A 13,849-nucleotide genomic window follows, 5' to 3' on the forward strand; every position below is an offset into this window, starting at 1 on the left:
ATCAGGCAGCCCGTCCACCATGGGTCAATTGAAACTACTAAATGATTCAAGTGTCATTTTGATAAATCATTTTCAATGATTTTTGATCAATTTGTTTTAATATGGGTTCTTTGGATGTTCATATAAGTTTAGGCCAGACTCCTTGGTTACTTTTAAGCAACGTTTACTAACAGTCTGGACATGGTGTTAAGGCTACACAGCAGTGCACCATACAGGATCCAACTGCCTAGCAGTGTACTAACACATAATTACTGAGGTGAAAGTTACATCACAGCTTACTTCATAGGGTCATCAATATATTCATGAATCCCTAATTCTCCAATTTACACGGTTACAGGCAGGAAAGCCTTACTAAAATGCTTATTTTACTTGATAAACCAATTTTCATTACATTACTAAAACTGCACAAGTTTCCACTCTCAATTGCAAAAAGGATTATTTTTCTTGGCACATTTGGGTTCTGTTATGCTGCCCTATTGCATTGGTTTGTAGTAATTTTACATTTGTGATGATACAAATTCATTTTAGCAATATAACCAGCTTGTTTTGACAGAAATTTCCTGTTTGTGCTCAAAGGGAAACTGTACCTGCACCGTACAGTAACCCTTCAGTTTTAATTTGTTATTATGTCATTCCAGCACCTTCGCCTAAACCTTTTGCAATTTAAATATAAGAAGACTGTGTACTTTAATTCAAGCTTTTGGACTGTGTCTGTGATGAATCTTTCTCATTGACAGTATGCTAGGCAAGATTTTATAAGCATCAATTTTGACAGCAAGCTGGCCACTTCTTTATACATAACACTGCTCAAAGATGCCCATTCAACTGTCAAGGATAAATTTTTTAAATAGTCACAGAATCATAGAGCTGTACAGCTCAGAAACATACCCTTCAGTCCAACTCGTGCATGCTGACCAGATATCCTAAATTAATCTAGTCCCATTTGGCCCATATCACTCTAAACCCTATACTCCATCTACCTTGTCAAAATTCCTCATCATCTTGGTCAACTCCATCAATTCTCCCTTTAACCGCCTTTGGGTCTCAAAGGAGCAATCCTAGTTTCTCTTAGTGTCTCCACCTTACTGAATATCCTGAAATTTGGTAGAATTTTGGTACATCTCCTCTGCACTTTCTTCAAGGTCTTGAAATGAAGCTATCATTGGTTCAGCTGAACAGATGTTTTGGCCCTGACATTTGCTATGTCAGAGATCCTCTCTGTTGTACAAAAATTGGTGCAGGAAATCAGGAGTCCCTGATCCCGGCATTTCTCATTTTTACGGGGGAAGGAGTAGGGGGTAGTTCATAGATCATGCATATCCAGTTGCTGGGGATAACTGGCCATTTAAATGATTGAGTGTATCCACCGAATTGGATTTTGGATTCCCGGCTATCTGACACCTGGAAGGTGGAGATTAGACCAAGTAAGAGAAGGTCTGTTTGGACAGTCAGGGTGCCCCCTTTAGAAAGCTAATGTATTGTAGATGTGACCTCAGGGCATCTTTGGGGAATGTTAACTGTGAGAAGATTGTGTATAAAGAGTGCATAAACCCCTAGGAATTGTCCATCTGTCAAGAACTGTCAACCTGTAAGGTGTGCCAACTTGTCAAGGAGTGCCTAGAAGTGTCAAAAAATGAAGACCTGTCAAGAACTATCAAAAAATGTTTTGTTTTACCGAATGAGTAATTTTCTCAATATTGTGCAATCTACAATTTAGAACTTCAAATAATAAAACTATATTTGCTTCTGCTATGTGCATGGGTACTTGTGGATACTCAATGAGTTGGCAAACTAGGCAACAGGGAATGGTAGTGGGTAGAAATTAAATGCTAAGTTGGCATAGAGTATGAGGGGCCATGGAATGAGGTAGAAGGACACAGGTGGCACGGGAATGTGAGGCACTATGATGATGGGTACGATGTGTTAGGCCGAAATATAGGAAGTGTGTGAAGGTATTTTGGAGTGAGAGTTAGGGAAGAGGGTCAGAGGCATGTTTTCTATTTCTCTTCTTTGTAGAGGTAAAGTATCTCTTCGGATCTGGGGCACTTTTGGTGGAAGCAACACACCCTTTGGGATAGGCAAGATACGATTGGTCGAGGTAAAGCACCCTTTAGGTCTGTGAAAAGACATGCTTGAACATAAAAGGTACATTAACCCATTATGACTGCCAACAATATGAAAGAGCTGTCCAAAGAAAAGAGTGGAGTTAAAAGAAATTGGTACTGGGTATTTCAGAGTGCCTGTTCACGTAGGATTCGTGCTGCATGACTGATTTCCCGAACTATCGTTTTCACAGAAGGGTGCCTATCAAGTGAGCATTTTGAATCAGAGTTCTAACTGCTTATCAAATGGAAATGTTTTTTGACATAAAATTTTAAGCATTTAAGGGTTAAGTGCTTAAGTGAAATGTTTATGTAAGTGATTAGTTAAAGCAATTTCCATGCATTGACTTTTCTTGTTTTCAATAAGAGTTTTTCCAATAGTGATATTATCAAAAGAGACATAGCGAATTACCATGGAGAGTGAAAGGTACAGGGTGGTGGGTGGGAACACTTGAGTTGGCATAGGGACTATATAGCCATAGCAATGATTACAGGCATAAGTGGCACGGGAAGTATGAGGAGCTGTGGAACATGTGAGAATGGATATAGTGTGGCACAGGCAGTATGAGAGACTATGGGGATGGGCAGATGAGAATAGTGTGGTACAGGGAGCATGGGGCCACGGTGATGGGCAGAGTGGTAAGAAGGTGGCATGGACAGGGCATAGGGGTGGGGGGTAGCGAGCAGGAGGAATGTTTTATGTTTCAACATATAGTTTTAAAATTTTACCACACTGCTAAAGCTGCAAGGTAAGCCTCCCACTCAGTCACCTCAGGAACTGGCAGCTTTTAGGCTCTTCCTGGGTCACCCAGCCTGACTACCAATCCATCCCATCCACTCAAACTGAAAGTCGGAAGCATGAGGGCCAATTTTAAATGTTAGGTTCATGGGGCCAGGATTTCTTTCACTTCTGTACATCCTACTCAGTACCTTTGGGGCTTACTTCATTGTAGAAGGTGCAAATAATATCCTAGACATGTGTAAATCAAAAGTTAAAAAGGAGGGAGAAACTTAAAATTACAATCACCAGGAAAGGATACTGAGAAAAATATCTGAATAAAAATCTGACAGATTCCCTGGACTTGATGACCTGCATTTTATAATCTTAAAAGTTGTCACGGTTCAGATAATGGATGGATAGGTGTTAATTTTCCAAAACTTCTGGAAAAGCTCATCAGATTGGAAAGGAAACAATACAAATTCTCCGTTCAAGGCAGGGAGACAGAAAATGGGAAATTACAAGCCATTTAGCACATCTATCATATGGAAAATGCTATTATTAAGAACGACGTAGTCAGACAGAGTCAATATGGTTTTTTGAAAGAGATATTGTGTTTGACTAATTTATTAGTGTTCCTTGAAGAAGTAACAAATAACATAATTAAATGAACATGTGTAAATATGGTGTATTTGGAATTCTAAAAGACATTAGCTAAGGTATCACATCAAAGATTACTACAGAACATGAACGTTCATGGCACTGGTGATACCATAATAGCCTGGATAGAAAGTTAATTAGTTAACAGAAGCAGAATTGCGATAAATAATTGGGTTGGCAAGCTGTAATTAATTAATTAAGTGCTACAGAGATCATGTATTTATTTTCTTATGTAGGCTATTTTTCTAATCAGCTGTTCAGAGATGTTATGACACACCTTTGGAGCAGGTGGGACTTGAACACAGGTCTCTGAGTCCAGGGGTAGGGAAACTTACTACTGTGTCACAAGAGGGCCCTGACCTGAGCTATTTACAATCTCTACTAATGACTTGAATGAAGGGATTGAATAAACGGTTGTGAAATTTGCTGATGACATAAAGATAGAAGAATAGGTTGCGAAGGGGACATGACGAGAGTGAATCATAGAATTCATACAGTGTGGACACAGGCCCTTCAGCACAACAAGTCCACACTGATCCTCAGAGCATCCCACCCAGACCCGTTCCCCATAACCACCTAATCTACACATCCCTCAACACTATGGGTAATTTTCCATGGCCAATCCACCCAGCCTGCACATCTTTGGACAGTGGGAGGAAATCTGAGGACGTGGAGGAAACCCATGCATATGCGGGAAGAATGTGCAAACTCCACACAGACACTAGCCCGACGGTGGAATTGAACCTGGCTCCCTGGGGCTGTAAGGCAGCAGTGCTAACCACTGAGCCACTGTGCCATCCTAGTGCAGGGATTTGCAAAGGTTAAGGCCAAATGTTTGACAGATGAAGAAAACTGTGGAAAAGCATGAACCTGTCCACTTTGGTACATAGAATAGAAAAGCAGTATGCTATTTAAATGGAGAGACTGTAGCATTCTGCAGTAGAGAGGGACCTGGGTGTCCAATACATGAATCACAAAAAGGTGATATGAAGGTACGGGAGGTAATTAGGAAGGCAAATGGAATGATGGCAGCTATTGCAAAGGGAATCAAATATACAAGTAGAGATATTTTGTTACATTTATCCAGGGCATTAATGAGATTATGTTTGGGGTACCAGTACAAGTTTTGGTCTCTTTACTTAAGGAAGAATATATGATTGCATATTCAATTCAGAGAAGGTTCACTTGAATGATACCTGAGTTGAAAACATTATGTTTGTAGGAAAGGTTAGCCTTATATCCACTGGAATTGTGAAGGATGAGAAGTGATCTTATTGAAACATATAAGATTCGGAGAGGGTTTGACAGGGTGGATACTTAAATGATCTCTCCTTTAGTGGAAGAGATTAGTGCTAAGAGATACAGTTTGAAAAGAAGGGGTTTCTCATTTAAGATGGAAAGAGTCGTTAGTTTGTTCAATTCTTTTTACACAGACAGCATGGAAAGCTGTATTTTTCAGGCTAAGTAGGTTGATTCTTGATTCGCAGCAGTGAAAGGTTATTGAAGGCAGATAAAAAAAATAGAATCCAGGCCACGGTCAGATCAGCCATGACCTAATCAAATAGCAAGGCAGGCTTGAGGGCCCAAATGGCATACTCCTGCTCTTAATTCAAGTGTCTGGACATGTGTTTCCAAGCTGTGAGATCCCCATGGTTATCCTGTCAACAATCAGGGGCGACACAGTGGTTCAGGGGGCAGCACAGTGGCTCAGTGGTTAGCACTGCTGCCTCACAGCGCCAGGGACCTGGGTTCGATTTCATCCTCGGGTGACTATCTGTGTGGAGTTTGCACATTCTCCCTGTGTCTGTGTGGGCTTCCTCCAGGTGCTCCAGTTTCCTCCCACAGTCCAAAGATGTGCAGGCTAGGTGGACTGGCCATGCTAAATTGCCCATAGTGTTCAGGAATGTGTAGATTAGGTGGGTGATAGGGGGATGAGTCTGGGTTGGTGTGCAGTTGTTGGGCCGAAGGGCCTGTTTCCACACTATAGGGATTCTATATAATCAGTGTTTAGCACCACACAATGAGGAATAGACATTACAGCAAGGACCACACCTTGATGTGAGATGTTAACTTCGAGTGACACTTTGTTGGTGGGTGGGGTGGGGTGGGGTGAGAGGGGAAGGCTGTTAACAGACACTACAGAATTACAAGCCACCCATTAAATTATAAAGGGTTTGACAGGTTTTGCTTGCAATCACAAGTTTCCATTCGTAAAAAAAAAACGCCAGGACTGCATCCACATTAAACTGTTTATTTTTTAGCAATAACGATGTACATGACTATAAGCTAGCACTGCCATCTGTGATTTTTATCTTCCACAGATGGTTAAACAGATTTGTGTACAACTCAGGAGTAGTTTCCTGAAAAATATCACCTTTGTAAATTATTCATGTCTCATTTTACAGTTTAACTGATTCAGCGTACTAACTAAATATTATCCAAGCTGCAAAGCAAAATAAGCTTGGAGTGCATTTGACAATACAAATTACATTCACTATCGTGATTCAATGTCATTCAGTGAGTTGTACAGTGACTCTGCTAAACTTCTTCCTGCTTTCCAGGCTGTTCATAACTATAAGAAGTTGTAGCAACCTGGATCCTGTTTTCAGCAAGAAACAGCTTGAATTCAGTAATAAATGACAGTGTTAAGTGCTTGCCCATTAATGTAGCTCACAGAGCAACAGAATTTTTGCTTTTTAAAATGTCGCTCCGATCTGATGTAATTTTACAGAAATTCTATCACGTATAAAGATGTTTTTGAAGATCAAGCTGAGATTTATACTTTAAATTATATAATTACGCCTGAGGAACCTTAGCAGCAGTTGACATAAAGTGATTAAGCGGCAAGACAGTTGTCCGATTTCATAAAACGTGTGAACTATAGAATGTGTTGAAAGCAAATTATTTGCTTTATCAAATCAAGTTATTAAGTTGTTTTAAGCATTTATCTGTGCTTAGAATAAAAATGAGAAAATACTAATATTTTTCCAATAAAAAGTGGAAATATAACCAATGATTCAAAAATAGATATAAATATGGTCAAAGACATTTCCAAAGAATTGATATAACTTACATGAATTCCCTTGAGCTTGAGGTCTGTTATAATGTTTGGAACAATATATCAATTATTCTTTTTTTTAAGCATTTTGCCATTCTAAACATCACATCAGAATTGAAAAAAAATCACTGAAACTGCAGAGACACAGGCTAGTGGTTTGTCTGCTTCCATGCTTGCTTCTCTGTGTGACTTTCCTTGTCATAAAAATAAGCATATCAAAGATCCATGTAGCTTTTAGGGCCTTGCCAGAAAACATCAGTAGATTATAACAAACCACCGTCTCTCTAGGTTTGATAGTGTTTACTTGCACTAACGGCAGAATACACAGTGCGGTGGCACTAGATTTATGACATACAGTCGCTGTTTCAGTGGGAGACCATCATTTGCTCAATAACCTATATTTAACGCCCCACTCACTTCCAGAGAGCACCAAGCCAACTTGAACAAGACCTTATAGAATGTTTCCCCTTGTTCAGATGATAATTATGCAGTACAGCAGCAGTAAGTTATTATAGTCGGCATACTGTGATAATGTATTGCCAGTTTAATGGGCATAAACAAATATTGCATCTATCTTTCCGGTGCATGTAGAGGGTAATTTATCCATTAGGAAGGAATAATTGTAAGGACAGAGTCGGTTGAATTCAGGATTTATGTAAAAACATATTGGAATGAGTTAAGAATTGAAATAGCTTAATTTGGGAGCTCTCATCACAAACTTGTTTTAGACAGTGTCAGCGACATGGAATGGCAGAGCCGAAACAGATAGACCTGGCAATGCCCAAACAGATGATCTCGTTTAGGAATGGATGTTGATATTGGAATACCTCCACAGAGGCTGGTATCCTGTCATCAAATTACTCTGTACTTACACTTGGAGAGCCCTTGACACTTATCCAGCTCCCTCAGAGCCATCTCTCAGAGTGAGCTGAACCTCTGAAACTTTTATTTATATCTGTCAGCTGGGGCTCCCTGATTGGAGCAGATTAACAGCCCCAATCGGGGAACTCATATTCTATGAGGTCCATGTGGCTGACCTCATTACAATTACTACAGATCTGAGGTTTCATATTGGAGAATGTTTGTGCTCGTTTCATGAATGCCAGAATAGCAGTCACATTGTGTAGTTCAGCAAGTCTAACGTTCAAGATAGCTTAATTTACCCACTGAAAGCAATCACTAATGTCACAGTGATCATATCACAAGCTATCTATTTATGTATAATCGCAACTTTCCTGAAACATTTTGCAACTGTTTGGTAGGTCATAAATTGTGGTCATTTCTATGTCACGAATTTATCATGCACCCAAACTAAATCTGTAGAAATATTTTAGGAAAAAGGCATTTCTTACTCAATAGAGGTAACTTTATAGGTCAGATCTATGTCTGAAACAGCTCAGCCAAAATAGCTTGACACTGTCCTGAACTATCACATCAATCTATTTTCCTGAGCAGAAAACTCCTAAATCATCAAATAGAGTGGAAAATCACAATTACATTTTGTTAAAAACAACATAATAAGCACAGAAATAATATAGCTAGAAGCTTTATGTAGACATCTAACTCCTCAAATAAAGAAGGATAAAGAAAAAGACAATAGGCTGAATCTTGCATTGTTTTGGCTAAGTCTAAGTTCAATTAGTGGGTTTTCTCACATTATCTTATCCAACTTGCCTCATTAATTACTTACATTGCCCCTACAACATCCATGTCCGATTTCTGCCCCATCTTACAATGGCCATTCCCACAACAACATGTCATTCAGCGGATACCTGCCAAAAGACTGCATGCCTTATGTCCATGTCATTTTGAAAAGGCCACTCTCCACCTGGATGAGCAGTGGCATTCTGAAACTGCCCTGATTGATCAAGGATTGGGTCAGTACATGGTGGAGAAGGGGATGATGGCACTGTGATTCTCTAACAGGGACCTGAGGTCCTGATGGATGGGTTGGTCCAGATGAGATGTGTCTTCATCCATCAGAACCAGCAGAAGTAGTCATGCCACAAACTACTGCCACCTAGTCTGAAATTGCCACCTGTCTCCAGGGTGTGCGGACTAATGGCCAGCAGTGCTGCAAGTAGCTCAGTGATCTTCTCTGCTCTGCCAGGGTCAGTGCCACTCTGTGCTTTCTGCCACCTCACACTTCTTCTATCTCTGCTACAGTACGCGTCTTCCACCAAGTCTCTTGCCACTTCCACTACTGCATGCAATACCTTCCCTCACTCGCTTTCAGCACCACCCCACCAGTAACCTCCCACACTGCTAACCCTGCATGCCCTCTGTTCTGCCTCTTCAGTTGTTCAGAAAGCTTCTCCACCCTACAGCTATATGCACCAGCACCAACAGCCATACCTCTCACTGTTAGCTCACTCATGACCCCACTTTCTGTTGTTACAGGAGACAGTTCGTAACAGGGCCGAGCAAGCCCATACAGGTGGTAATGGTGGTGGGGGTGCGGGTGGGGGTGTGTCCTATGAAACGAAAACCCTGGCCCACGCTGGAGAAAACTGGGCCTGCTCCAGTGGGGGGTGCTGGGAGATCCATATCTTGCCAAATGGTTAAGCACCTTCCCTCATTCTGTTGCTACTGTCCCAGTAACCATGTTGTCAATCATGCACAACACACCTAACCACGGGGCTTTGGCATCTCCTCTCTCTGCTGGTTCTGCGAGCACCCCCAGAATTTCTGTGGAGAAATGCCCAATTCCCACAGGAATGCCCTCCTGGATCTCTGATGATGATGATGATGATGACAGTATGGAGGCCTCAGAGGAAGCCTTGGCAAGGCTGTACCTCCACCAGCTCAGACACTGACACCACAGGGGAAACCTTATGAAAAACTTATAATCGTGGGTAGACACACTGTGGAGAGCACCTCACAACTTTGCAGAAGTCCCAGGAAGGACTAAAAGTTGAATACGTGGCTGCCTGCTTGCTAGACATGCAGTGAACTTGCCATGTTAGCTGCTGGCACATGGAACAAATCTGAGACTGACAACAGTACACTGCTAGACAGCAAGATGTGAGCCCTTCCAGATTGAGGGCTCTCAGCAGCATGGCAAGCTGCTTGTTCTTGTGATTGTGCTAAGTGGCAAGGCAAGACAAGGCATGGCAGGGATTCTGTGAGCTGGCAGGTAGGTTTCAACAAGTTTCAATCCTTGTCAATCGCTATGTCACCTCTGCCTAACTATAATCTCGCACCACTTGTGAAAAACACAGAAGATGGCATTAAAAGATCTCAACGTTGGGATGGGCTTTGCAACACTGGTAACCAGATTTTCCCCACACTTTTCGCCAAAACCCACATCTCTCACAACACTATAAGATTGTGCCAAAAGTCCAACAATTAAGTTTGTCCTTTGTAAATTTTGTTTTCTCTCGGTGCTTTTCCCACTCTGTGAGCCCAATTAATCTAAACTGTTTTCTCACAAATTCAAACCAAATTTTCTCTTTCAGAAATTTCAACTCAGCAGCTTCTTATATTTTGTGAAGGGTATTTTGACCAGAACGACAATGAAATAAAACAGAACGCATCTTTTTCTATTCTAGAAGAGTTAGCAGGACTTTCTGAATTTTGAGTTTCCCACAACCCAAACTTCAGAAGAAATTATTAATTACTTACTAAATGAAACAGCATTAATTATACTGCTCCTTCAGAAAGCCAGACACTGGTCCAAATGGTGTCCTTTTGTGCTATACCTATTTTGTAATTCTATGATTCTTCTCTCCACCACATAACCAAACAATTTACAAAAAATCAGAATAAATTGCATTTAAGTTGTTTTTCAAACTGCTGACGCAAGACAGGGCAAAATGAACTATGTTTGTCACAGGAGATTTGGGAACAGGAAATGGAAGTGAAATTCTCATCTTATTTAAATCTCTCTAAGCCCTCATGCCTTCCATAGCTCTGGCATCTCCTGTGCCCGACAGCCTGCTGAGATCTACTTGCTCTTCCAACTCTGGATACTTACGCATCCCTGATTTCCGTCTCCTGCTAGTGGCGGCCATGTCTTCAGCTACATTGGCCCAAGACTCTAGAATTATAACCTTATGCCTCTCCACCGATCTACCTCCCTCTCCTTCTTTAAGATATTCCTCATAACATATATTTTTGACCAGGCTTTTGGTTTACCTGTCCTAATATCTCTTTTTTGGCTGGGTGCCATATTCTGTTGGATCACATACCATGAATACTTTAATGCATTAAAGCCAGAATGCAAACACTAGCTGATGCTGTTGAATAAATGACATAAATGACGATTATTCACCGCTAAGATATCAGTGCATTGAACACAGAAGTAGATTTTAAAGCCGGATGCCTGGGCATAAAATTAAAATTATGAATTGCCTGCCTGATTTTTACCAAAAATATCATGGTTATTTGTGTAATATTCAATCACAATACCTTTACTGACACATCTGCCTGTTGTAGGTGAACTATAAGCAAGTATAATGACCTACCTTATTAATTTTGTTGGTTTTAGGCAGTGTTTGGCTGGAGTGCAGATCAGAGTACCTAGGAGGCTTCTTAAGTGGATTGTTAATATCACATGGCACAGATTCTGTTCGCACAAGTCTTGCTGAAAATCAGAGATGGCTACAAGTGAGGAAAAAGCTATACATATTACCATTATGATATATGACTTAGTGAGTTATTCCATAATTAGTCACTTAGCTTACTAGCAATGCTTGCTCTCCATATCAAAACCCTCAAAGAACAAGGTACCATTGATTAGAAAATCAGTTTCATTTATTCGAATAACTACCCTTGGGCAGGGTTTCCCAAAGTGGAGTCTGAGGTACCAGTGGGGCTACCAGTTTAAGTTTTTAGCTCACAAGTTCTGTTATAGCAATGGCCAACCCAAACTCCACTTCCCTGCTCTCATGCATTTTTCCCTCCCACCCATTCTCAAAAATGTTCTCACTATTCTCCAGTTCTCACAAGAAGTTGTGATAACTTTCAAGCCTAAAAATGGAATCTCAGTGGGTAAACATTTGGAAATCCCTGCTTTAGGGTTACATGAACTCTGATCTAAAATTCAAAGTGGAACCTTCCGGTGCAGGGAAACTATTAATTTTATTATTCCGTTATCAATATTAATTACTAATTTTCTATGAACTCAGAGCCTAAAGGGTGAGGAGAGTTTTCAAAATGGCTCCCTGAGTTAGCAGGCTACAATTTGGCTTTTAAATGCAACTTTTTTGTACAAATTCAAATGCATTTCACGAGCATGACAAAACTTCAAGGCAGCTTGCTTCTACTCTGGTATCTAAGCATTTCTTAATCAAAAGACCCACACGCAATGGCCAATATTTTCCAGTTGCGTTTTTAAAAATAATCTGTAGAAACTAACTATTATTTAAAATAAAACTATAGGTCACAGTTGCTTGTATAATTGCATCATGGGATCTTCAACTTACTGTTTGAAGTCACAGGGATCGGTTCTGGGTCCCTTTTTGTTTATCATTTATATAAATGATTTGGATGAGAATATAGAAGGCACGGTTAGTAAGATTGCAGACGACACCAAAATTGGTGGCATAGTATACAGTGAAGAAGGCTTTCTAAGATTACAAAGGGATTTTGATCCAATGCATCAATGGGCTGAAAAATGGCAAATGGAGTTCAATTTGGACAAATACAAGGTGTTGCATTTTGGTACAGCAAACAGGAGCAGGATTTATACAATTAATGGTGGGGCCTTGGATAGTGTTGTTGAACAGAGGGATTAAGGGTTCAGGTACACAACTCTTTGAAGTTTGCGTCACATACAGACAGGGTGGTTAAAAAGGCATATAGCACGCTTGCCTTCATTGCTCAGTCCTTTCAGTATAGGAGTTGGGAAGTCATGTTGAGGTTGTACAGGACATTGGTGAAGCCTCTTCTCGAGTACTGTGTCCAGTTCTGGTCGCCCTGTTGTAGGAAGGATATTATTAAGCTAGACAGGGTTCAGAAGAGATTTACCAGGACTTTGCTGGGTATGGAAGTTTTGAGTTATAAAGAAAAGCTGGATAGGCTGGGACTTCTTTCTCTGGAGCGTAGGAGGTTGAGAGGCGACCTTCTAGAGGTTTGTAACATCATGAGGGGTATAGATAGGGTTAATGCAGGTGTGTTTTCCCTAGGATGGGGGATTTCAAGAATAGGGAGCACTTTTTTAAGGTGAGAGGAGAGAGATTTAAAAAAGACGTACGAGGCAAATGTTTTACACAGAAGGTGGTTCACATGTGGAATGAACTTCATGAGGATGTGGGCGCAGTTACAACATTTAAAAGATGCTTAGATAAGTACATTCATAGGAAATGTTTGGAGGGATATGGACCAGGAGCAGGCAGATGGGACTAGTTTAGTTTGGGATTATATTTGGCAAGGACTGGTTGGACCAAAGGCTCTTTTTCCATGGTGTATGACTCTTTGATAAATCTATTGCTAAAGAGAGAGTAGGTCAACAAATTGAATTTTTAAATGCATTCTTTTAAAGCTAAAAGATGATTAGAATTTTCCTATAGATTGGCCAGGAAATCTCTGGATCACTGAGGCATAAGTTTTGCAATGTTGGTGACATTTATTAATTTCCCTGGAGGAATACCCTGTGCATTAATCTCTGCAAATAGGGGTACTCCACCCTGGTCAGTGATCTTCAGTCCTCTACTTATAGGCCATGTAATAGAAAAAAACGTTTGTGGTTGGAATAATTTAAGAATTGGTGAAATGTCTATTAAAGCAGTTGTACCGAGCTGTTTTGACTTCATGGACCTCTAATTGTACATGCCATTCATGGGAAGCTGGAGATATATTGCAAACGTGCATCTATCTCAGATGCTGAGATGAATAGATCTTGGTATTCTGATTTACAAGCGACTTTTCAAGCAGGCAGTGGTGCTTTGAATAGTACTTTTCCTAATCATGCCCGTAAAACTCAAATGGAGCAAGCAAAGAAATAACATCAAAAGTGCAAATTGCTATTCCAGCCTGAAGGACCAGGTTGCCAGAGCTCAGGGCTGCATTTACACAAATAACTGTAGTTTGATTAGTTTCAATTACTACTTACAAAGGCAGCAAGGATAAAAAGCATCTGGAATCACTGCAAGTTTGCATTTATAGCTTTCAAATTAACGCCCAGATGATAAAAGCTGATTTTGGGTACATTTGCCCAATGACTTTGAAACAAAGTAGCTCTATTTTTCTTATTTAACATTTGCTTTAGGGATTAAACAATGGATTTTATTTCTTAGCTTGCTCCATTTGAGTTTTACAGGCATGGTTAGGAAAGTATTATTCAAAGCAAACAAAATGAGGCTGCATATA

At 40.4% G+C, this 13,849-nt stretch overlaps 1 protein-coding gene across 1 annotated transcript in view; it reads right to left on the reverse strand.

Moving 5' to 3' along the window:
* Positions 1-13,849, reverse strand: part of ksr2 (kinase suppressor of ras 2) — a 302,030-nt gene that overhangs the window by 98,669 nt on the left and 189,512 nt on the right. Inside the window, exon 9 of the mRNA XM_020528680.2 lies at positions 11,005-11,123. Within this exon, the coding sequence (XP_020384269.1) occupies positions 11,005-11,123 (119 nt within the window). The remainder of the gene's footprint in view (positions 1-11,004; positions 11,124-13,849) is intronic.

This window comes from Rhincodon typus, chromosome 24 (genome assembly GCF_021869965.1).
Source record: "Rhincodon typus isolate 14 chromosome 24, sRhiTyp1.1, whole genome shotgun sequence".
Taxonomy (NCBI): domain Eukaryota; kingdom Metazoa; phylum Chordata; class Chondrichthyes; order Orectolobiformes; family Rhincodontidae; genus Rhincodon; species Rhincodon typus.